Here is a 23,448-nt window from a genome sequence, read left to right on the forward strand (position 1 = left end):
ACCTGTGAATATAGATAGATAGATATATATATATATATATATATATATATATATATATATATATATATATATATATATATATATATATATATATATATATATATATATATATATATATATATATATATATATATATATATATATATATATATATATATATATATATATATATATATATATATATATATATATATATATATATATATATGGTTTTAACTACGTAAAACTTGCGAATATACAACATTCTTTGCTGTCCCATTGTCTTTGCATATAAATAGATTGTCAGGTTTACCGACTCTTGAACATGCAACATATAATGGTCCATGGGAAAACAATCTGTATTCAGATCTATACCTCATGATTCTAATGATTGCCCTTGAGCTTTGTTGATGGTGATTGCTAATCGACCATTTCCTGTCCCGGTGTCCCGGTCGTCATTTATATCCCCCTGTTTCCCCCGGTGTCCCCGTTGTAGTTGTGTCCCTGTGTCCCGGTCGTCATTTATATTCCCTGTGTCCCGGTCGTCATTTGTATCCCGGTGTCCCGGTCTGTATATACATTCGTTTTTTAGTTTTGTTTTTCTCCTTTATTCTTTTCCTTTTTTTTTTTAGCTTATTTAGATTTTTAGATTTTTTAGTTTTTTTATTAGTTTTTAGTTTTTTTTTCTTTTTAGTTTTTTTGTCCCGGTCGTCATTTATATCCCCCTGTTTCCCCCGGTGTCCCCGTTGTAGTTGTGTCCCTGTGTCCCGGTCGTCATTTATATTCCCTGTGTCCCGGTCGTCATTTGTATCCCGGTGTACCGGTCTGTATATACATTCGTTTTTTAGTTTTGTTTTTCTCCTTTATTTTTTTCCTTTTTTTTTCTTTTTTAGTTTATTTAGATTTTTAGATTTTTTAGTTTTTTTATTAGTTTTTAGTTTTTTTTTCTTTTTAGTTTTTTTGTAGTTTTTACCTTCTTTTTAGTTTTGTTAGTTTTTTTTTTTACTTATGTCCTGGTCGTCATTTATACTCCCTGTGTCCCGGTGCTTTGTTGATTGCTAATCGAACATTCCTTTTGTCCTGGTCGCTTTCTCTTTGAGTGTCGTCATTTATTTTTTTCTTTTTTAGTTCTTTTAGTTTTTACCTTTTTTAGTTTTTTTTAGTTTTTTAGATGAAAATTTTTTTTAGTTTTTTCCTTTTTTTCTTTTTAGATTTTTATTGGTTTTTACCTTTATTTTAGCTTATTTTTCAGTTTTTTCCTTTTTTTTTAGTTTTTTTTTATTTTTTATTTTTTTTAGTTTTTTACCTTTTTTAGTTTTCTTAGTTTTTTTAGTTTTTTTTAGTTTTTTAGCTTTTTTACTTTTTTTATTAGTTTTTAGTTTTTTTGTAGTTTTTGCCTTTTTTTAGTTTTTTCAGTTTTTTTTTTAGTTTTTTATTGGTTTTTACCTTTATTTTAGCTTATTTTTCAGTTTTTTCCTTTTTTTTAGTTTTTTTTTAGTTTTTAGTTTTTTTAGTTTTTTACCTTTTTTTAGTTTTTTTAGTTTTTTTAGTTTTTTAGCTTGTTTATTTTTTTTATTAGTTTTTAGTTTTTTTGTAGTTTTTGCCTTTTTTTTAGTTTTTTTAGTTTTTTAGCTTTTTTATTAGTTTTTAGTTTTTTTTGTAGTTTTTGCCTTTTTTTAGTTTTTTCAGTTTTGACGTCACCTGATCCAGTTTTTTCAGGTGACGTCACCTGATCCACGATCCACAGATCCACAGACAACTTATTTTTATATATATAGATAGTTTTTTTTTTTTACTTATGTCCTGGTCGTCATTTATACTCCCTGTGTCCCGGTGCTTTGTTGATTGCTAATCGAACATTCCTTTTGTCCTGGTCGCTTTCTCTTTGAGTGTCGTCATTTATTTTTTTCTTTTTTAGTTCTTTTAGTTTTTACCTTTTTTAGTTTTTTTTAGTTTTTTAGATGAAAATTTTTTTTAGTTTTTTCCTTTTTTTCTTTTTAGTTTTTTATTGGTTTTTACCTTTATTTTAGCTTATTTTTCAGTTTTTTCCTTTTTTTTAGTTTTTTTTAGTTTTTAGTTTTTTTTTAGTTTTTTACCTTTTTTTAGTTTTTTTAGTTTTTTAGCTTTTTTATTTTTTTTATTAGTTTTTAGTTTTTTTTGTAGTTGTTGCCTTTTTTTAGTTTTTTTAGTTTTTTAGCTTTTTTATTAGTTTTTAGTTTTTTTTGTAGTTTTTGCCTTTTTTTAGTTTTTTTAGTTTTTTAGCTTTTTTATTTTTTTTTATTAGTTTTTAGTTTTTTTGTAGTTTTTGCCTTTTTTTAGTTTTTTCAGTTTTGACGTCACCTGATCCAGTTTTTTCAGGTGACGTCACCTGATCCATCCACAGATCCACACACAGACAACTTATTTTTATATATATAGATATAATCTGGCGTAACGGACAGACAACTTATTTTTATATATATAGATATATATATATATATATAGATATAATCAAAAATATAAGAATATAAAAGTTTGTTACGTAAGTTAATTCTTAAGTTACGTATATTTTTTACTACTAAAAACGTTCGTTAAAAATTAAAAGTTCTAGTTGCCTTTTTAAGTAACCGAAAAATTGGAGGGCAACTAGGCCTCCTTCCCCACCCCTTATTCCTCAAAATCGTCTGATCAAAACTAAGAGAAAGCCATTTAGCCAAAAAAAAGGATTAATATGCAAATTTCATTTTAAAATAATTTATGTACGGTGAGCCAAAATCAGACATGCATTAATTCAAAAACTTTCAGTAATTAAATAAAAAAACAAGTTTTTTGAAATGAAAGTAAGGAGCGACATTAAAACTTAAAACGAAGAGAAATTACTCCGTATATGAAAGGGGCTTTTCCTCCTCGACACCCCGCTCCTTGCGCTAAAGTTTGATTCTTTCTCGCAACTCTACTTTTTAAAACTATAAAAAACTCAGGGGGATGATAAAAAACTCAGGGGGAAACTCAAGGGGGATTAGAGATCAATTTTTATTCCTTTGAAAAGTTATTCTACACATATCCGAAGATATGTACAACGTTTTATGCTACAACGTTTTATTTTATGCTTACAATTTTATGCTACAACGTTTTTTAATTTAGTAAAAACCTGAGGATAAACTTATAATCTTGATTGTAAAATATGCCAATGTCAATGGATTGTTACTTTCAATGACATCAGCAGTTATAATTTATTAAACAAGTCAATTTGTCAATAAATCCTACAACCAATTACCTTGTGACAGTATAGTGGATATGACTGTGCTGTTCGAATGAGAATGCTCGGGTTCGATCCCTACTGTCGCAAGGAATATAAAAGCATCAAGGGAGGTTAATAATTTTTTTTTATTTTTGCAACAAATTTCGTAAGCTTCGTAAGCAATAACCATGACTTATTGTTAGGACCGTACTCGAACAAGAATTGAGCAATTTTTTCTTTGAAAATTTTAAAATTGCTGCCAAACATTTTCTTTTTCCCCATAAAATAAGACAGCCGAAAACTTCATAAGTAGCCTAAACTGAACTGAAAGAAATCTAGCATAACATGCTTTGTGAATTGCACGGAATTAAGGAGTTATGTGTAATAAGGACTTTTTCTGGAGATGGTACATCAAATAAAACCAAAGTGACTATTTTGGTTATATAACCAATAACTATCCAATGTGAAATAAAAGAAAATAAATAGAAACAATAGCAAATCCAATTTGTGACTGAAAAGCCCATTGATAAAGCGAACTAACAGCTGGTACGACTATTGGTCATGAAGCTGTTATATACACTTGGCTTTTGATATTTTTTGTCGTTCTTTGCATAGGCCAAGGAAAGCCATTAGAGCCACCGTTGCTACCATTGTGAGCAACGGTAAAATACCGTTGCCAGCAGTATTTTACTGGTTTTATGACCAACATTGTACCACAAACAAACAAAATGGTGAAACAATAGGGAAAATCTTTTCAAGACAGTGGAAATCAATTCTGTGAATATTTCGGCCCTATGTCCAAGGGCCGTCTTCAGCACAATACGAGTAAGAGAGAGAGAGAGAAAAAAAAATATGCATATATAAATAAACTTACATTAAAATGCGAGAATTAAAACTAATACTTTTTTTAAATTTTTTAAAAAAAATACATAAGATTCTATGTGTTAGAATCATAGCATTTTGCGTCTGTTTTCTCTTTCAAAGACGAAAAATACTAAAATAAACTGAAAAGATCTAAGATGAAGCATTAAGCAAGCTTTACATAAAGCAAACTTTTTTTTGCTCAAATTTTTATCTTCTTTAAGAATTTTTCAGCTCGTGGATGATTAATTTTTGAGCTCGAGAAGATCGCTTTTTGAGCTAAGTTGGTTGTCAACGAAAATTTCTTTTCAGTTGCTTTCTAACTGGAAGAGTTTAAAAAAAAAATCGGAAAAAAGAAAAAATTACAAGATGGAAACAACCACAATATACTAAAATGTACAAGGAATTTTGGATTGTACCATAAAATATCCGAATGTATCGCATTTTACCAGAAAATCTAAATTATACCAAAAATAGTACCCCTGTAATGTGTTGGCAATGCTGGTCAGCAAAGCAACTTAAGTAATCTCTCCCTTAAACTGTTTCTTTACATACATGTTGCACCTGAAGTGACTACGCCGCTGATGTAGATCCATGATAAAAGTTTATTGCTGCATTCAAAAATTTGAATAAGAACCTAACATTTTTTGAAAATGCAAAATTTAAAGGAAAGCTGGTTTTCGAGACCCTCCTGCGAGTGTCCTTAAGGATGTGTCATATAGAATAGTAATAAAATACAAAAAAAAAAACACATAAGAAACCCTTCTACTCAAAAAAACTTCAAATTATATTTTAGCAAGAGGGCCACTCACTTTTTGTAATTAAGTCTTAAAGCTCTTTAACAATTTAAATTCAACTACTCTTATGCGTGAGCAGTTGTTCTAAGGATTTGGATACAAAGTCAGTCTTTAGCGTGCACAGAGGGGAGTTGAGGAAGGTATTACCCCCTCACATGATGTTATCTCTGGCTGTTTTACGGTTCAATGTCACTCTTTACTTTCATTTCAGTAAATTCTTTTAAAAGCACGTATTGTTTTCGTTCACTTAGATACCATATCCAAGGTTACGCCAAATGCAGGGAGGGCTACATCCCACCCAGATATAAACGTTTAAGTCTAAATATAACTTCTACACAGAAGAAGTTCTTGCAAAAGAGCTGAATAGGGAAAAGGAGAAATTTTACGCTTCGTATAAAATGGCTTTTAACCTCTCACACATGTCAAATTTTATTGTATGATTTCCATGATACTAGAACCCAATCTATCCATTAATACCCTGCTGATGACAATAATAAGGAGTTTTGAAGTTAACACATTTTGTATATTTTGAATCAGCATAAATAATACGTTGTTTTTCCGTACATACGTTACAATCAAAACTTTACTTTTAGGTTTCAGTTTATCAAACAGTTCGTGGTAACGAACTGTAGTAAGGAGCGACCCGGCTCAATAGTAAACAAAACTCTAAAAAATGGAACTTAGATGCTAAAAGATATATCAAAAGAATTGGATTTTTATGCTGATTTTAAATATATAAGTTTCATCAAATTTAGTCTTTGTCATCAAAAGTTACGAGCCTGAGAAAATTTGCCTTATTTTGGAAAATAGGGGGAAAAAGCCCCCTAAATGTCATAGGATCTTAACGAAAATCACACCATCGCATTCAGCATATCAGAGAACCCTATAGAAAAAAATTGAAGGTCCAATCTACAAAAATGTGGGATTTCGTATTTTTGGCTAGAAGACAAATCACGGGTGCGTGTTTATCTGTTTGTTTGTTAGTTTTTTTTCCCCCATAGGTCATCGTATCGACCAAGTGGTCCTAGAGTGTTGCAAAAGGGCTCATTCTAACGGAGCTGAAAAGTTCTAGTGCCCTTTTTAAGTGACCAAAAAAATTGGAGGGCACCTAGGCCCCCTCCCTCGCTCATTTTTTTCCCAAATTCAACGGATCAAAATTTTAAGATGTCTTTGGGGATGACTTACCCCCCCACCCACAGTCCCTGGGGGAGGGGCTGCAAGTTACAAACTTTGACCAATGTTTACATACAGTAATGGTTATTGGGAAGTGTACCGGCGTTTTCAGGGGGATTTTTTTGGTTTGGGTGTGTGGTTCAGGGGAGGAGGCTATATGGAAGGATCTTTCCTTGGAGGAATATTTCATGGGGGAAGAGAAATTCAATGAAAAGGGCGCAGGATTGTCTAGCATTACTATTAAAAAAAACAATGAAAATATAAACATGAAAAAGTTTTTCAATTGAAAGTAAGGAGAAGCATTAAAACTTAAAACGAACTGAGATTATTACGCATATGAAGAGTTCTAAAAATACTTTAGCATAAAGAGCGAGGTATTTAGGAGGAGATAAATACTTCGCTCTTTATGCTAAATTATTTTTAGTAATTTCAACTATTTATTCTACGGCCTCTCTGATTCATGGGTCATTCTTAAAGAATTGGGACAAAACTTAAGATTTAGTGTGAAGAGCGAGGTATTAATGAGGGGACAAACCCCCTCATATATATATATATATATATATATATATATATATATATATATATATATATATATATATATATATATAGTTGGTGGGGGCGCTTCGCGCCCCCCCCCAAGCCCCCCCGCGCGCGTAAGTCGTTACGTGCCATAATAGTTACGCGCCATCGTAGTTGTGTCCCTATGTCCCACCTGTGAATATAGATATATATATATATATATATATATATATATATATATATATATATATATATATATGGTTTTAACTACGTAAAACTTGCGAATATACAACATTCTTTGCTGTCCCATTGTCTTTGCATATAAATAGATTGTCAGGTTTACCGACTCTTGAACATGCAACATATAATGGTCCATGGGAAAACAATCTGTATTCAGATCTATACCTCATGATTCTAATGATTGCCCTTGAGCTTTGTTGCTGGTGATTGCTAATCGACCATTCCCTGTCCCGGTGTCCCGGTCGTCATTTATATCCCCCTGTTTCCCCCGGTGTCCCCGTTGTAGTTGTGTCCCTGTGTCCCGGTCGTCATTTATATTCCCTGTGTCCCGGTCGTCATTTGTATCCCGGTGTCCCGGTCTGTATATACATTCGTTTTTTAGTTTTGTTTTTCTCCTTTATTTTTTTCCTTTTTTTTCTTTTTTAGTTTATTTAGATTTTTAGATTTTTTAGTTTTTTTATTAGTTTTTAGTTTTTTTTTCTTTTTAGTTTTTTTGTAGTTTTTACCTTCTTTTTAGTTTTGTTAATTTTTTTTTTACTTATGTCCTGGTCGTCATTTATACTCCCTGTGTCCCGGTGCTTTGTTGATTGCTAATCGAACATTCCTTTTGTCCTTTTTTTCTTTTTAGTTTTTTATTGGTTTGTACCTTTATTTTAGCTTATTTTTCAGTTTTTTCCTTTTTTTTAGTTTTTTTTTTATTTTTTATTTTTTTTAGTTTTTTACCTTTTTTTAGTTTTTTTAGTTTTTTTAGTTTTTTAGCTTTTTTACTTTTTTTTATTAGTTTTTAGTTTTTTTTTGTAGTTTTTGCCTTTTTTTAAGTTTTGTTTTTCTCCTTTATTTTTTTCCTTTTTTTTTCTTTTTTAGTTTATTTAGATTTTTAGATTTTTTAGTTCTTTTATTAGTTTTTAGTTTTTTTTTCTTTTTAGTTTTTTTGTAGTTTTTACCTTCTTTTTAGTTTTGTTAGTTTTTTTTTTTACTTATGTCCTGGTCGTCATTTATACTCCCTGTGTCCCGGTGCTTTGTTGATTGCTAATCGAACATTCCTTTTGTCCTGGTCGCTTTCTCTTTGAGTGTCGTCATTTTTTTTTCTTTTTTAGTTCTTTTAGTTTTTACCTTTTTTAGTTTTTTTTAGTTTTTTAGATGAAAATTTTTTTTAGTTTTTTCCTTTTTTTCTTTTTAGTTTTTTATTGGTTTTTACCTTTATTTTAGCTTATTTTTCAGTTTTTTCCTTTTTTTTAGTTTTTTTTTATTTTTTATTTTTTTTTAGTTTTTTACCTTTTTTTAGTTTTTTTAGTTTTTTTAGTTTTTTAGCTTTTTTACTTTTTTTATTAGTTTTTAGTTTTTTTGTAGTTTTTGCCTTTTTTTAGTTTTTTCAGTTTTTTTTTTAGTTTTTTATTGGTTTTTACCTTTATTTTAGCTTATTTTTCAGTTTTTTCCTTTTTTTTTAGTTTTTTTTAGTTTTTAGTTTTTTTAGTTTTTTACCTTTTTTTAGTTTTTTTTAGTTTTTTTAGTTTTTTAGCTTTTTTATTTTTTTTATTAGTTTTTAGTTTTTTTTGTAGTTTTTGCCTTTTTTTAGTTTTTTAGCTTTTTTATTAGTTTTTAGTTTTTTTTGTAGTTTTTGCCTTTTTTAGTTTTTTTAGTTTTTTAGCTTTTTTATTTTTTTTTATTAGTTTTTAGTTTTTTTTGTAGTTTTTGCCTTTTTTTTAGTTTTTTCAGTTTTGACGTCACCTGATCCAGTTTTTTCAGGTGACGTCACCTGATCCATCCACAGATCCACACACAGACAACTTATTTTTATATATATAGATATATAGATTTTTATATATATAGATACAGTTTCTTCTTTAGTTTTTTTTTTCTTTTTTAGTTTTTTCGTTTTTTAGTTTCTTCTTTTTATTGATTTGTTTTCTTCAATTTGTCAATGTTCATTCTAACATTGACACTTGGAAAAATCTTTACGTGCCAAGCATGCTAAAGCTCCAACAATTTATATTAAACCTCAAATTTGGGGTATCTGTTTTAAGGTTTTCGAATTACTTTAATCTATTGTCAAAATATATTGAAATATTTGTGCAATTCCCAGTTTGTTTTTTTTTAGTTTTTTCTTTTTTTTTAGTTTTTTAGCTTTTTTAGTTTTTTTTTAGTTTTTATCTTTTTTATTTTTTTAGGTTTTTCTTTTTAGGTTTTTTCTTTTTTAATTTTTTTAATTTTTAATTTTTAGTTTTTTCTTTTTAGTTTTTTTTTAGTTATTCCATTTTTCTTTTTTCGAATTACTTTAATCTATTGTCAAAATATTTCGAAATATTTATGCAATTTCCAGTTTTTACATTCTTGTTTGTTTTCTTTTTTATATATAGAAGATATAATCTGGCGTAACGGACAGACAACTTATTTTTATATATATATAGATATATATATATATATATATATATATATATATATATATATATATATATATATATATATATATATATATATAATCAAAAATATAAGAATATAAAAGTTTGTTACGTAAGTTAATTCTTAAGTTACGTATATTTTTTACTACTAAAAACGTTCGTTAAAAATTAAAAGTTCTAGTTGCCTTTTTAAGTAACCGAAAAATTGGAGGGCAACTAGGCCTCCTTCCCCACCCCTTATTCCTCAAAATCGTCTGATCAAAACTAAGAGAAAGCCATTTAGCCAAAAAAAGGATTAATATGCAAATTTCATTTAAAATAATTTATGTACGGTGAGCCAAAATCAGACATGCATTAATTCAAAAACTTGCAGTAATTAAATAAAAAAACAAGTTTTTTGAAATGAAAGTAAGGAGCGACATTAAAACTTAAAACGAAGAGAAATTACTCCGTATATGAAAGGGGCTTTTCCTCCTCGACACCCCGCTCCTTGCGCTAAAGTTTGATTCTTTCTCGCAACTCTACTTTTTAAAACAATAAAAAACTCAGGGGGATAATAAAAAACTCAGGGGGAAACTCAAGGGGGATTAGAGATCAATTTTTATTCCTTTGAAAAGTTATTCTACACATATCCGAAGATATGTACAACGTTTTATGCTACAACGTTTTATTTTATGCTTACAATTTTATGCTACAACGTTTTTTAATTTAGTAAAAACCTGAGGATAAACTTATAATCTTGATTGTAAAATATGCCAATGTCAATGGATTGTTACTTTCAATGACATCAGCAGTTATAATTTATTAAACAAGTCAATTTGTCAATAAATCCTACAACCAATTACCTTGTGACAGTATAGTGGATATGACTGTGCTGTTCGAATGAGAATGCTCGGGTTCGATCCCTACTGTTGCAAGGAATATAAAAGCATCAAGGGAGGTTAATAATTTTTTTTTATTTTTGCAACAAATTTCGTAAGCTTCGTAAGCAATAACCATGACTTATTGTTAGGACCGTACTCGAACAAGAATTGAGCAATTTTTTCTTTGAAAATTTTAAAATTGCTGCCAAACATTTTCTTTTTCCCCATAAAATAAGACAGCCGAAAACTTCATAAGTAGCCTAAACTGAAAGAAAGAGAGTCTTGATAATAATGAAAATGAGAAACGAATCAAATTTTGATGCTTATTTAAAATTTATAAAATTCCTCAAGTTTAATGTGACCCATCGTTTAATGTGCTGGGGAAAACTTCCCTGATTTTCAAAAAGGGGAATAACTCCCCTAAAAGTCAATGGATCTTAATGAAAATTAAATAAAAAAACAAGTTTTTTTTAACTGAAAATAAGGAGCGACATTAAAACTTAAAACGAACAGAAATTACTCCGTGTATGAAAGGGGCTGTCATATCTTTTATCCACGGATGGATAAAAAATTCTTTGATGCATAATAATGCACTTGTTGCGGTTCAAGCACACCTTCTACCCCCTATACGGAGAACCACCGGCCATCCTTTAATATGATATATATATATATATATATATATATATATATATATATATATATATATATATATATATATATATATATATATATATATAAACATTAAAACCCTTGGTTTTGTATTCACAAGAATGGAGAAAGCCGATGGTTTCAAACAGTCCGTGGTAAAGAACTTCAGTAAGGAGCGACCCGGCTCAATAGTCACCAAAACTCTAAAAAATTGAATTTTGATACCAAAAGCTATATCAAAAGAACCGCATTTTAATGCTGATTTTAAATATATAACTTTCATCAAGTTTAGTTATTCCCATCAAAAGTTACGAGCCTGAGAAAATTTGCGTTATTTTAGAAAATAGGGGGAAACACCCCCCTAAAAGTCATAGAATCACACCATCAGATTCAGCTTATCAGAGACCTCTACTGTAGAAGTTGCAAGCTCCTATCTACAAAAATTTGGGATTTTGTATTTTTTTTCCAGAAGGCGGATCACGGATGCGTGTTTTATTTGTTTTTTTGTTTTTTTCAGGGGTGATCGTATCGACCCAGTTGTCCTAGAATGTTGCGACATGGCTCATTCTAACGGAAAGGAAAAGTTCTAGTGCCCTTTTTAAGTGACCAAAGAAATTGGAGGGCACCTTGGCCCCCTCCCACGCGAATTATTTTCCCAATTCAACGGATCAAAATTCCTATATAGCCATTTTATTCAGCGTAGTCGAAAAACCTTATAACTCTGTCTTAGGGGACGACTTACTCCCCCACAGTCCCCGTGGGAGGGGCTACAAGTTACAAACTGTGACCAGTGCTTACATATAGTGATGGTTATTGGGAAGTGTACAGGCGTTTTCAGGAGGATTTTTTGGTTGTGTGGTGGGATTGAGAAGAGGGGATATGCTTGGGGAACTTTCCATCGAGGAATTTGTCATAGGTTAAGAAAATTTCCATGAAGGGAGCACAGGATTTACTAGTATTACTAAAAAAAACAATAAAAAAATAAATATGAAAAAGCTTTTTTCGGCTGGAAGTAAGGAGCAGCATTAAAACTTAAAACGAACAGAAATTATTACACATATGAGGGGCTCACCTCCTCCTAATACCTCGTTCTTTACGCTAAAGTATTTTTAGTAGTTTCAACTATTTATTCTACGGCTTTTGTGATTCAGGGGTCATTCTTAATGAGTTGGGACACAATTTTAGCTTTAGCGTAAAGAGCGAGGTACTGGCGAGGGGGCAAACCCCCTCATACATGTAATAAAAGCATGAGAATACAAAAGTTCTTTATGTAAGCTAATTTATAAGTTATTTATATCTTTTACTAATAAAAACATTCGTAAAAATTAAAAGTTCTAGTTACCTCTTTAATTAACCGAAAATCGGAGGGCAACTAGGCTTCCTCCCCAGATCTTTTTTCTCAAAATTATTCGATCAAAATTATGAGAAAGCCATTTAGCCAAAAAAAAAAAAAAAATATGCAAATTTCGTTTTAATTATTCCTCTGCGGAGAGCCAAAATCAAAACATGCGTTGATTCAAAAACGCTCTGAAATTAAATAAAAAAACAGGTATTTTTAACTGAAAGTAAGGAGTGACATTAAAACTTAAAACGAACAGAAATTGCTTCGTATACCAAAGGGGCTGCTTCCTCATCAACGCCCCGCTCTTTACGCTAAAGTTGTGTACTGTTTTAAAAAGAAGAGTTGAGAGAAAGAGTCAAACTTTTGCGCAAAGAGCGGGGCATTGATGAGGAAGCAGCCCCTTTCATATACAAAGTAATTTCTGTTCGTTTTAAGTTTTAATGTCACTCCTTACTTTCAGTTAAAAAAACTTGTTTTTTTTTTATTTAATCAAGCAGTTCGTGGCAACGAACTGTAGTAAGGAGCGACCCGGCTCAATAGTAAACGAAACTCTAAAAAACGGAATTTTGATGCTAAAATATACATCAAAAGAATTAGATTTCCATGCCGATTTGAAATATGTAAGTTTCATCAAATTTAGTCTTTGTCATCAAAAGTTACGAGCCTGAAAAAATTTGCCTTATTTTAGAAAATAGGAGAAAACACCCCCTAAAAGAATTTTAGCGAAAATCACGCCATCGCATTCGGCGTATCAGAGAACCCTATAGCAAAATTTTCAAGCTCCTATCTACAAAAATGTGGAATTTCGTATTTTTTGCCAGAAGACAAATCACGGGTGCGTGTTTATTTGTTGTTTTTTTTTCCCAGGGGTCATCGTATCGACCAAGTGGTCCTAGAATGTCGCAAGAGGGCTCATTTTAACGGAAATGAAAATTTCTAGTGCCCTTTTTAAGTGACCAAAAAATTGGAGGGCACCTAGGCCCCCTCCCACGCTCATTTTTTCTTCAAAGTCAACAGATCAAAATTTTGAGATAGCCATTTTGTTCCGCATCGGCAAAAACCACAATAACTATGTCTTTGGGAATGACTTACTCCCCCATAGTCCTTGGGGGAGGGGCTGCAAGTTACAAATTTCGACCAGTGTTTACATATAATAATGGTTATTTGGAAGTGTACAGTCGTCTCCAGGGGATTTTTTTGGGGTTTTGGGGGTGGGGTTGAGGGGAGGAGGCTATGTGGGAGGATCTTTCCTTGGAGAAATATGTCATGGGGGAACAGAAATTCAATGAAAAGGGTGCAGGATTTTCTAAAATTACAAAAAAAAACAATGAAAAAAAAAAACAAGGAAAAGTTTTTTCAATTGAAAGAAAAGAGCAGCATTGAAACTTAAAACGAACAGAGACTATTACGCATATGAGAGGTTCTAAAAATACTTTCAAACAGTTCGTGGTAACGAACTGTAGTAAGGAGTGACCCGGATCAATAGAAACCAAAACTGTAAAAAATAGAATTTTGATACCAATAGTTACATCAAAAGGATTGCATTTTAATGCTGATTTTAAATATATAAGTTTCATCAAGTTTAGTCTTACGCATCAAAAGTTACGAGCCTGAGAAAATTTGCGGCATTTTAGAAAATAGGGGAAAACACCCCCTAAAAGTCATAGAATCTTAACGAAAATTACACCGTCAGATTCAGCGTATCAGTGAACCCTACTGTAGAAGTTTCAGGCTCCTATCTACAAAAATGTGGAATTTTGTATTTTTGCCAGAAGGCAGATCACGGATGCGTGTTTATTTGGGTTTTTTTCCAGGGGTGATCGTATCGACCCAGTTGTCCTAGAATGTTGGGAGAGGGCTCATTCTAACGGAAATGGAAAGTTAAAAAGTTTGTGATACCTTGGATGTGAAGGAAGATTTGTTTAGTGAGGAAGAATTAGCGACAGTACTAGAAGGATTAAATAATAATAAGGCCCCAGGTGCTGATAGTATGATTAATGAGTTCCTTAAATATGGTGGCTCTGAGGTTAGGAATAAGCTACTGAAGATTATGAACATGATTTTGAAAAAGGGGAAGTACCCAATGATTTTAGGAAAACCTTAATTAAACCACTGTATAAGAAAGGTGACAAGAGTGAATGTCGGAATTATCGAGGCATTAGTCTGGTCTCTGTAGGTAGCAAATTACTGAGTAATATGATACTTTTTAGACTGAGACATGCTGTAGACAAAGTTTTAAGGGAAGAACAATGCGGTTTTAGAAAAGGTAGAGGATGTGTCGACCATGTTTTCACTCTTAGGTTAATAATTGAGAAGTCCCTTCGTTGTCAAACACCTTTGGTCCTTAGTTTTATCGATTATGAGCAAGCTTTCGATTCTGTTGATAGAACAGCGTTAACAAAGGTCTTATCGTTATATGGTATACCAGAAAAATGCATTAAAGTGATTTGCGCCAAGTACGAGAATAATACTGCTGCGGTTAAGGTAGGAAATGAGGTTAGCAACTGGTTTTTTATTAAATCAGGAGTTAAGCAGGGTTGTGTTCTATCCCCCTTTATATGGATCATTTTGATGGACTTCGTCTTAAGGAGCACAGGAAAGGCAATTGGAGACCATGGAATCAAATGGGGAGGAAGAACGCTCCTGGACTTAGATTATGCTGATGATTTAAGCATATTAGATGAAAGTGTGAGCAAAATGAATGAATTTTTAGAGGTTTTACGAGTTCAGGGTGCTAAAATAGGCTTGAAAATTAATGTTAAGAAGACTAAGTCACTAAGGTTAGGAATAAGTGAAGATGAACAGGTGACCTTAGGTAACGAAAAGATTGATCAGGTTGGGAGCTTCAGTTACCTTGGTAGTATTATTAGTAAAGATGGTGGGAGCAGTGAAGATGTTAAAAGTAGAATAGCTAAAGCTCAGGGTGTTTTTTCACAGTTAAAAAAAGTTTGGAAGAATAGAAAGATAAGCCTACAAACCAAGATTAGAATATTGGAAGCTACAGTGATGACAGTGGTCAAATATGGCTCTGAAGCATGGACACTCCGAAAAGCAGATGAAAATTTACTAGATATTTTCCAGAGAAATTGCCTACGGATTGTTCTGGGTACCCGGCTGACTGACCGTATTTCAAACAGTAGGTTGTACGAAAAGTGTGGTTCAATCCCGCTTTCTGGGGCTATAATGAAAGAAAGGTTGAGATGGCTAGGCCACGTTCTACGGATGAAGGATGACAGATTACCGAAGATTGTCCTTTTTGGCCAACCGTCTGGGGCTACACGGAAAGCAGGTCGTCCTTGTCTGGGTTGGGAGGATGTCATAAATAAGGATTTAAAGGAAATGGGAACTTCCTGGGAGGGTGTAAAGAGGGAGGCTTTAAATAGATTAGGTTGGAGGAGGAGCGTGCGTAGCTGTGTTGGCCTCAGACGGCTTGGTGCTGTAGTGAGTTATTAGTAGTAGTAGTAGTAGTAGTGCCCTTTGTAAGTGACCAAAAAAATTGGAGGGCACCTAGGCCGACTCCCACGCTAATTATTTTCCCAAAGTCAACGGATCAAAATTCTGAGATAGCCATTTTATTCAACGTAGTCGAAAAACCTTATAACTATGTCTTTGGAGACGACTTACTCCTCCACAGTCCCCGTGGGAGGGACTACAAGTTACAAACTTTGACCAGTGTTTATATATAGTAATGGTTATTGGGAAGTGTACAGGCGTTTTCGGGAGGGTTTTTTGGTTGGGGGAGGGGTTGAGAAGAGGGGGATATACTGGGGGAACTCTCTATCGAGGATTTTGTCATGGGGGAAGAAAATTTCCATGAAGGGAGCGCAGGATTTACTAGCATTATTTAAAAAAAAACAATGAAAAAATAAATATGAAAGTTTTTTTTCAGCTGGAAATAAGGAGCAGCATTAAAACTTAAAACGAACAGAAATTATTACCCATATGAGGGGCTCACCTCCTCCTAATGCCTCTCTCTTTACGCTAAAGTATTTTTAGTAATGTCAACTATTTATTCTACGGCTTTTGTGATTCAGGGGTCATTCTTAATGAATTGGGACAAAATTTAAGATTTAGTGTAATGAGAGAGGTACTGACGAGTGGGCGAACCCTCTCATACGTGTAATAAAAACATGAGAATAAAAAATTCTTTACGTAAGCTAATTTATAAGTTACAGTAAAAAATTAAAAGTTCTAGTTGTCTTTTTAATTAACCAAAAAATTGGAGGGCAAATAGGCTTCCTCCCCCGCTCTTTTTTCTCAAAATCATTCGATCAAAATTATGAGAAAGCAATTTAGCCAAAAAAATAAATAAATATGCAAATTTCGTTATAATTATTCCTCTGCGGAGAGCCAAAATCAAAACATGCATTTATTCAAAAACGTTCAGAAATTAAATTAAAAAAAAAAAGTTTTTTCAACTGAAAGTAAGGAGCGACATTAAAACTTAAAACGAACAGAAATTACTTCGTATATGAAAGGGACTGCTTCCTCATTAACGCCCCGCTCTTTACGCTAAAGTTTTTTACTGTTTTAAAAAGAAGAGTTGAGAGAAAGAGTCAAACTTTAGCGTCAAGAGCGGGGCGTTAATGAGGAAGCAGTCCCTTTCATATACGAAGTAATTTCTGTTCATTTTAAGTTTTAATGTCGCTCCTTACTTTCAGTTGAAAAAACTTGTTTTTTTTATTTAATTCACGAAAAGGAATGACCTGATTACTTATAAGGAAGAATGCGCATAGTTATATTGTTTTGAACTAAGGGAAATATATAAAACTAAGGGAAATACACAGAGAAGTATGTGGTTTTTGAACTAAGGAAAATTTATACAGCTTACATTTAACAGAAGTGAATTTAAAACTTTTCCTGTAAACAGAGTCTTGGGTTAGTCCTTTTTGTTCTCCAAAGGGAAATCATAGGCGTGTGAATTTGGTGTTACTGACAATTCGTAAGAGAGAAACTGTTTAATAATGAAGTTTAGTATTTTCTAGTTTTGGTTTTCATATTCGTTTTATCTAGAGCAAATTTCGGTCACAAGTTATATTTTTATTTGTTTCTGTTAATTTTTTTTTTACCATTTCAGTAGCTATTGGTCATGGAGCTGAAGTTTTCGCTTAGATTTATTATAATTACAGTCACAGAATAAGTTCTATATCCTCATAAATTTTCATTTTTGCATATGATTGAAAGACTTGGAGTCCTTTTGCTACTTTATGTATTACCTGCCATAATTCCGTATTACGCATTTAACATAGTTATCTCTACATAAATCCACTCGATGGTTGTTGCATGTATAATCAACGAAGAGCTACGCCCCTTAAATTCCCACTGGAGATTCAACTTCTGTGCCTTTCTAGCCTTTCTAACATCAGAAATAGTTTTCAGTCGTTCTTAAGACATCGTACAGCTGCCATCAATTTGGATGGGATCGGTGATTTAGGTAACACCTGGTAACTGATTGTGCTACGAAGTGGTTGTAAATTGCTATTGACATAAGAAAGAACTCAAATGATGGCATTATGCTTCCGATTTTAGGATATAAAGTAAACATGAATGTAATTTCTTCGTAACATACATAATCTATGGCTCAGTTTTTGAGAAAATTTTTTTTTTTAAATGATGATTTTGAATTTCTAAAAGCACATGATATTATAGACTGCATTATAAACTTTTGGGAACTATTTGTAGAAACAGACCATCTAAAGCAAACAAAATTAGGATTCCGAATTAAGTTTAAAACAAACCATTTCATATCATCGTATTTTTACCCAGGAAGATGATATTTGAAAAAAATGCTTTCCAAACGAATAGCATTCTCTATGAGCACGTTCAAGTACTACAGAAAGTTTATACTATAAAAGGTTACCAGTCTTTCACGTTTGTTTGTTAATAAAATGTAACAGAAGATAAGACTATGAGGAGTTATTTATAATTTATTTCCTTAATTAATACCTAGATAATAGTAAAAATTACTAATTAGAAAGCTAAACTTGAAATAACCTCCCTGTATGCTTATTAAGCTGCCCCTAAATGTATAGCTTCGCAGATAATTTTAGATATCTGTGAAGTAGTTTATTATAAGCTTGAGAGGTATTAAAGCTATGTAGAATAAAACAATAACAAACAAAAACAAGTAATAAAAAACAAAGCGATAAATAATTTCAGCCAGTGGAATGTTTTTTCTTCCTTTTTTCTGTTTTTTTCTTTCTTTTTTTATATCAAACTGTAGGGAATTCAAAAGACTGAGTTTTCTCTTACAATTTAGTAAAAAATAATTTCGACATTTGTGGTTTGGACGTTTTTGTTACAATATTTAATACGAATTTAGCTAAATTGGAGGAGAGGAGATGGTGGAGTTTTTTTTTATTTCTTTCAATAGCCGAAACCCCTGTGGCCTTGAGATATCAGATTTGTCAGTTTATCCATCTATGCTCCTTCTAAGCTAGACGCAAGGAAGTTGTATGATCAAATTGGCTAGACATGCTAGACAAGAAAACAAGAATTTTTGTTAAAATCCATGGTTTGATTCGTTTTTTTTTTGCTTGAAATTGATTTAAAATGAGCATGAAAGTTATTGTAGCACTGAATACAAAGACAATTTTGAAGGATATAAAATGGAAACAAATCTACTAGTTTGTACAAAGTTGTAAAACGCATGGCAGCATATCCGACTCTGGATAAATAATATCTAGAACCGCTCTGGCTTTTCATTTATAATTAAACATAATAATTTTGTTATTAAGTTACTATTTATTAATTATTATTTATTAAAGATTATAATTATATTTATAGCATTTGGTTGTATTATTTTAATATAATTATTTATCAGTTATATAATAAATAAATAAATTATTTATTAATGATTATTATTAAACTATTATTTACACTTATATTTTAAAATTAATTAAAATTAAATATAATATAGTTCAAATTAAACGAAATGAGAATTTGAAATAGAATTTTTTTGTGATTTTCTATAATAAAAAAAGTTTTTCAAACAGTTTGTGGTAACGAACTGTGAGTAAAGAGCGACTCGGCCCCATATTAAATGAAACTGTAGGAAAAAGAATTCTGATAAAAACACATATATCAAAGATCCTGGCTGTAAATTTTGATTCAGGATATATAAATTTATTAAGTTTAATTTTATTCTAAGGATATTAAGAATATGAGAAAATCGGCCTAGTTTTTGGAAAAGGGAGGAAACACCTCCAAATGTCAAGGGATCTTAATTGGATTCCTATCATCAGATTCAATATATCCGAGTTTCCAGGCGCTATTGTATCAGACGAATGGTCCTAGAAAATCGGGAGAGTTATTATTCGAAAGGAAATCAAAAGCTCCAGTGCCCTTTTTAAGTAATCAAACAGCTTGGGTTTGAAATGAACTTTGGGTATGAAATGACCCCATAGCACCTGTACAAAGGGCTTTAAGCTACGTAATTTGCCCATTGTTCGCATATAATAGCCTATTTGTTATTGGGAGATACACAGACATCTTTCTCAGGGGAAGAATTTTTATCACGGGGGTTTTCCACGGGAAACATTTCCTTGTTTGCTTCCTAGATTCTATTCATACCTTAAAACCACGACTTTCCAGGATTTTTCTTTGGCTGTATCGAAATTATGAAATTTTTAGGTACCCCAGTTTCGTCAACTTGAAACGTAAGAATAACTAGGCAAATCTGAATAATTAAATTTTATAAAACTTTTCCATAAATTCTAACACTAAGAAGCTGGGGGTTCTTAAAAACCAACACATTTGAAGAGAAGCTAAAATTTCATAGGCTATTTGGTATGTTTTCATTTTTTTCTGCTGGCTTTCAACCTATATTTCTTTTTTTATTTAGTACTCGGTACACCCAAGGCTGCATAATTGCTCGTGGTGATGTTTTGCATTTATAACTAAATTTATAATTTTTCATAAATTTTGAGACGTAAATCATTGTGTAGGATATATATATATATATATATATATATATATATATATATATATATATATATATATATATATATATATATATATATATATATATATATATGCTATATATATTTATAGCAAATCCGTTGCGTGTTCATGCAATATTAAGAGAAAGAAAATTAAAGAAATATTTGTTTCACAGAATTTCCCTTTTTGAAAAACTCCCCATCCAAAGAAAATACCCCAGCAGAAAATTCCTCTTGTTGAAGATGCTCGAGAAATTTGTCCCCGCAAAAAGTCCCCCCTTCGGTGCAAAAAGTTTCCCCCACGTACTAACAACAATGGCATTTCCGAACTCAATAGTTTTTGAAAGATTTCAACAGGAAAATTGCTCTATGGACCGTTCTTCTCCTGGAAAATGTCCTCACCCTTTCACGGATAATTCTCCTTCGTCGGGAAATTAAATTCATGAAATGAAGAACATACTTGTGCAATCCTTTTTTCCAAACACCATTTTTAGCAATAGAGGTAATTCCAGGCTGAATAAAAGTGACCCCTACCCTATATTTGTGTAAATAAGTGAATTTATACCTAATATACCTAATTGATATATATTAATTAGTATTAATTATATTATTAAGTATATATTAATTAGTATATATATCAATTAATATATTAATATAATTCTATATTTTAATACCTAATTAAGTGAATTTGATTACACATGCAATGTGTCAGAAAATATCATCCGTCTGTGAATCACTCTTTCACGGACAATTGTCCTTCGTCGGGAAATTGAATTCATGAATTGAAAAACACAATTGAGCAATCCTTTTTTCCAAACATAATTTTTAGCAATAGAGATAATCCCAGGTTGAATAAAAGTAACCTTTATCCTATATTAATATGAATTATCTAATTAATTGAATTTGATTACACATGCAATTTTCGGAAAATATATCCAAATCAAACTTATCTTAATACGACCAATTCATCTTCTCACGGAATTTCCCCAAGAGAGAACTATCCCCACATGCTGTATTCAGTATTCTAAATTTAAAAAGTGCTTACCAAAGTCTTAGACTTTACTGATAAATACATTTTATAATTCAGGAAGCACGTTATATGACAGTATTCACAATTAACTAACCCACAATATGAGTATCCAGAAAATATGAATAATGTAACTGGAAGAGAATATCAAGTATTTATGTTGAGGGGTCAGTAATTCGGTCAGGGTTAAAAGCAGTAAGAGGGCCTGGGAAAGAAGGGGTTAAATCAAACTTAAAACCTTTGCGAAAGTGTACTTTCAAACTTCTTAAAGTTTTTTGGCAATAGAGTGAACAGCGTGGTAATGCATATGAGATTAGAGAATGTTTTCTAGCTATAATTCGTACCAAAATAAAAGGAAATTTTGTCATTAGTTCTATATCTATCAAAACTTTGTGATAACAGATTGTAAGTACGGAACGACTCTGAATCATTATGACATGACAACAACAATATCAAGATCGTTCAGTGATTACTGAAGTCCGAGGAAAGTTTATTTTTAATTAAATAACAGTTTAATGAGAACCCTGGACAGATAGACACACATTCCTTCGTTTTTGTGTATATTTAGATGTCGCAGATTCTGCAAATCTTTTCTAGCTGTAATTCATACAAAAAATTAAAGGGACTTTTGTCATTAAATTCTATACCTATCAAACAGTCCGTGGTGACGAACTGTAATTAAGGAACTGCTCGGCTCATTGGCAACCAAAAGACATAATTTCAATAATAATGGGCATTTCAAAAGAATTGACTTTTTATTCTAATTCAACATACATAAATTCAATTAAGTTCATTGCTACCCATCAATAGCTGCGAACCATGAAAACTTTGCTTGATTATCGAAGATTGGAAAATTAATTGGTAATTGTGCATTTTTGGCATCTAAATATTTAGCAGTTGATCTTTTCTTTCATGCTTTAATTTTTTTCTCAATTCTCAAAAAATCCTAAGGAATGTATAAGAAAATCAACAATTCCTTTTGCTAAAGGATTGCAATCTAAATCTTAAGAGCTACTAAATTTCATATTTTTGATAGTTGTCGAGATTCTAAGGAAATTTTTAGAAGCTTGAGAGCTTCTAATTTTAAGATAAACTAAGCTCAATTTTGAAAATAGCATATTTCGTTTGTTATTTTGGCACTTTTAAGATTAGACCTGATATATAACTAAGGTCTCCTAATTCTCTTGTTGTCCCCAATTTTTTTTCCAACTGAAAGAATATTTTCAATTCAAGGTAGTGCCTCAACCTTTTAAGAAGAAACCATAAGCTAAGACCTACAAACGGATGAATTGAAAAAGGTGATGACGCTGAATCTGGATCATTATGGCATGACAATAACAGTATTAAAATCTTTCGTTGATAGTTGAAGTTCAAAGAAAGCTTATTTTATCATTACAAAACAGCTTAAACGTTCATAATAAGAAAAAGATCAGTATTCTAAGACCTATATTACTGATTATATAATCTTCTTTAAGACTCGAAGCAACAAAAAATTTTTGCTTTATCTTAGCTACTGGATCAAACCATTTTATAAGACTTTACTGAAAACATTCGGTTTGTAAATTCCAGAGACTTAAAACAATTACCGATCTACATTCAATTCTCAGATCTAATTTGAATAGTAATGGAAGCTATTTCTAGAAAGTGCTTCAGCATGAAGTTGAAAACATTTTTTGCACTTTTGTACATAGTGAGTGCTTCAGAAGAAGAAGTTGACTTCTCTCTCTCTAGAGCTGTTCCTATACATATGTGCTGTAGTGGAAGTGACTGTACTTATGACGAAAATCTATTAAAGAAATATATTCCTGTCAAACAAGGCACTCACGCAATAGAAGAAGTCTTAGAAAATTTTTACTTTAATATAACAGCCAAAAATTTTGAATGCGGTGATGAAATCCTCAGATTTAGAAATAAAGATTCCGTCAAAGAGTTTGAATTGTTCCAAGATGGGACGTTGTGGACAAAAGGTAGCTCAAAGATCAATGTTCCTTTACTAGATGTAAATAAATACTGTATTGAGCAGAAAGAAGATAGCTCTGTGGCTAGAGCCTGTGTGGTAAACACTTGTCAAGAAAGTATCTGCATTAAAAAGTGCTGTCCGGTGAGTTTTTTTTTACAGTTTTTAGGTTCATTATTATCAGTTTTTACAATCCCAAATTAATCATAAACATCAAATTGAATCTTTAAATCCTATTCATTTATATCGACTCAATTCAATTGTGATAAAAAAAATAAGGCTCTATTTAATTCAACCCCCTGCAAAGCAACCCTCGCTCAAATCATCCTGGTGCTATTCACCCTCAATTGACTGAAACCTTATACAACTTGACCCCGTTTAACTCAACACTATTTGATTCGACCCCTATTCGACATTATTGCTTCATCCATAAAATTCAAGTGTATTCAGGCCCTAACCATGACAAGTTTTGCTAGTTTCCAA

The 23,448-nt window shown here is 31.5% G+C and overlaps 1 protein-coding gene and 1 long non-coding RNA gene across 18 annotated transcripts in view; one reads left to right on the top strand and one right to left on the bottom strand.

Annotated features, from left to right (window-relative positions):
• LOC136034928 (G-protein coupled receptor Mth2-like) overlaps positions 1–23,448 on the top strand; it is a 154,413-nt gene that overhangs the window by 11,817 nt on the left and 119,148 nt on the right. For 4 of the 17 annotated variants that reach the window (XM_065716438.1, XM_065716440.1, XM_065716445.1 and 1 more), the window contains exon 2: positions 22,242–23,109. In XM_065716438.1, the coding sequence (XP_065572510.1) occupies positions 22,633–23,109 (477 nt within the window). In that variant the 5' untranslated portion in view covers positions 22,242–22,632. Of the gene's footprint in view, positions 1–17,391; positions 17,591–22,241; positions 23,110–23,448 lie in introns of those variants that run through there. The other 13 variants (XM_065716451.1, XM_065716436.1, XM_065716453.1 and 10 more) reach the window with 9 other exon arrangements.
• Positions 424–5,011, bottom strand: LOC136034927 (uncharacterized). Its single transcript, XR_010619297.1, has 2 exons — positions 2,076–5,011; positions 424–1,501 (listed from the first exon to the last, which is right to left on the bottom strand). It is a non-coding gene; the product is annotated as an uncharacterized LOC136034927 (long non-coding RNA).

The sequence above is a fragment of the Artemia franciscana genome, chromosome 13 (assembly GCF_032884065.1).
Source record: "Artemia franciscana chromosome 13, ASM3288406v1, whole genome shotgun sequence".
Classification (NCBI taxonomy): Eukaryota; Metazoa; Arthropoda; class Branchiopoda; order Anostraca; family Artemiidae; genus Artemia; species Artemia franciscana.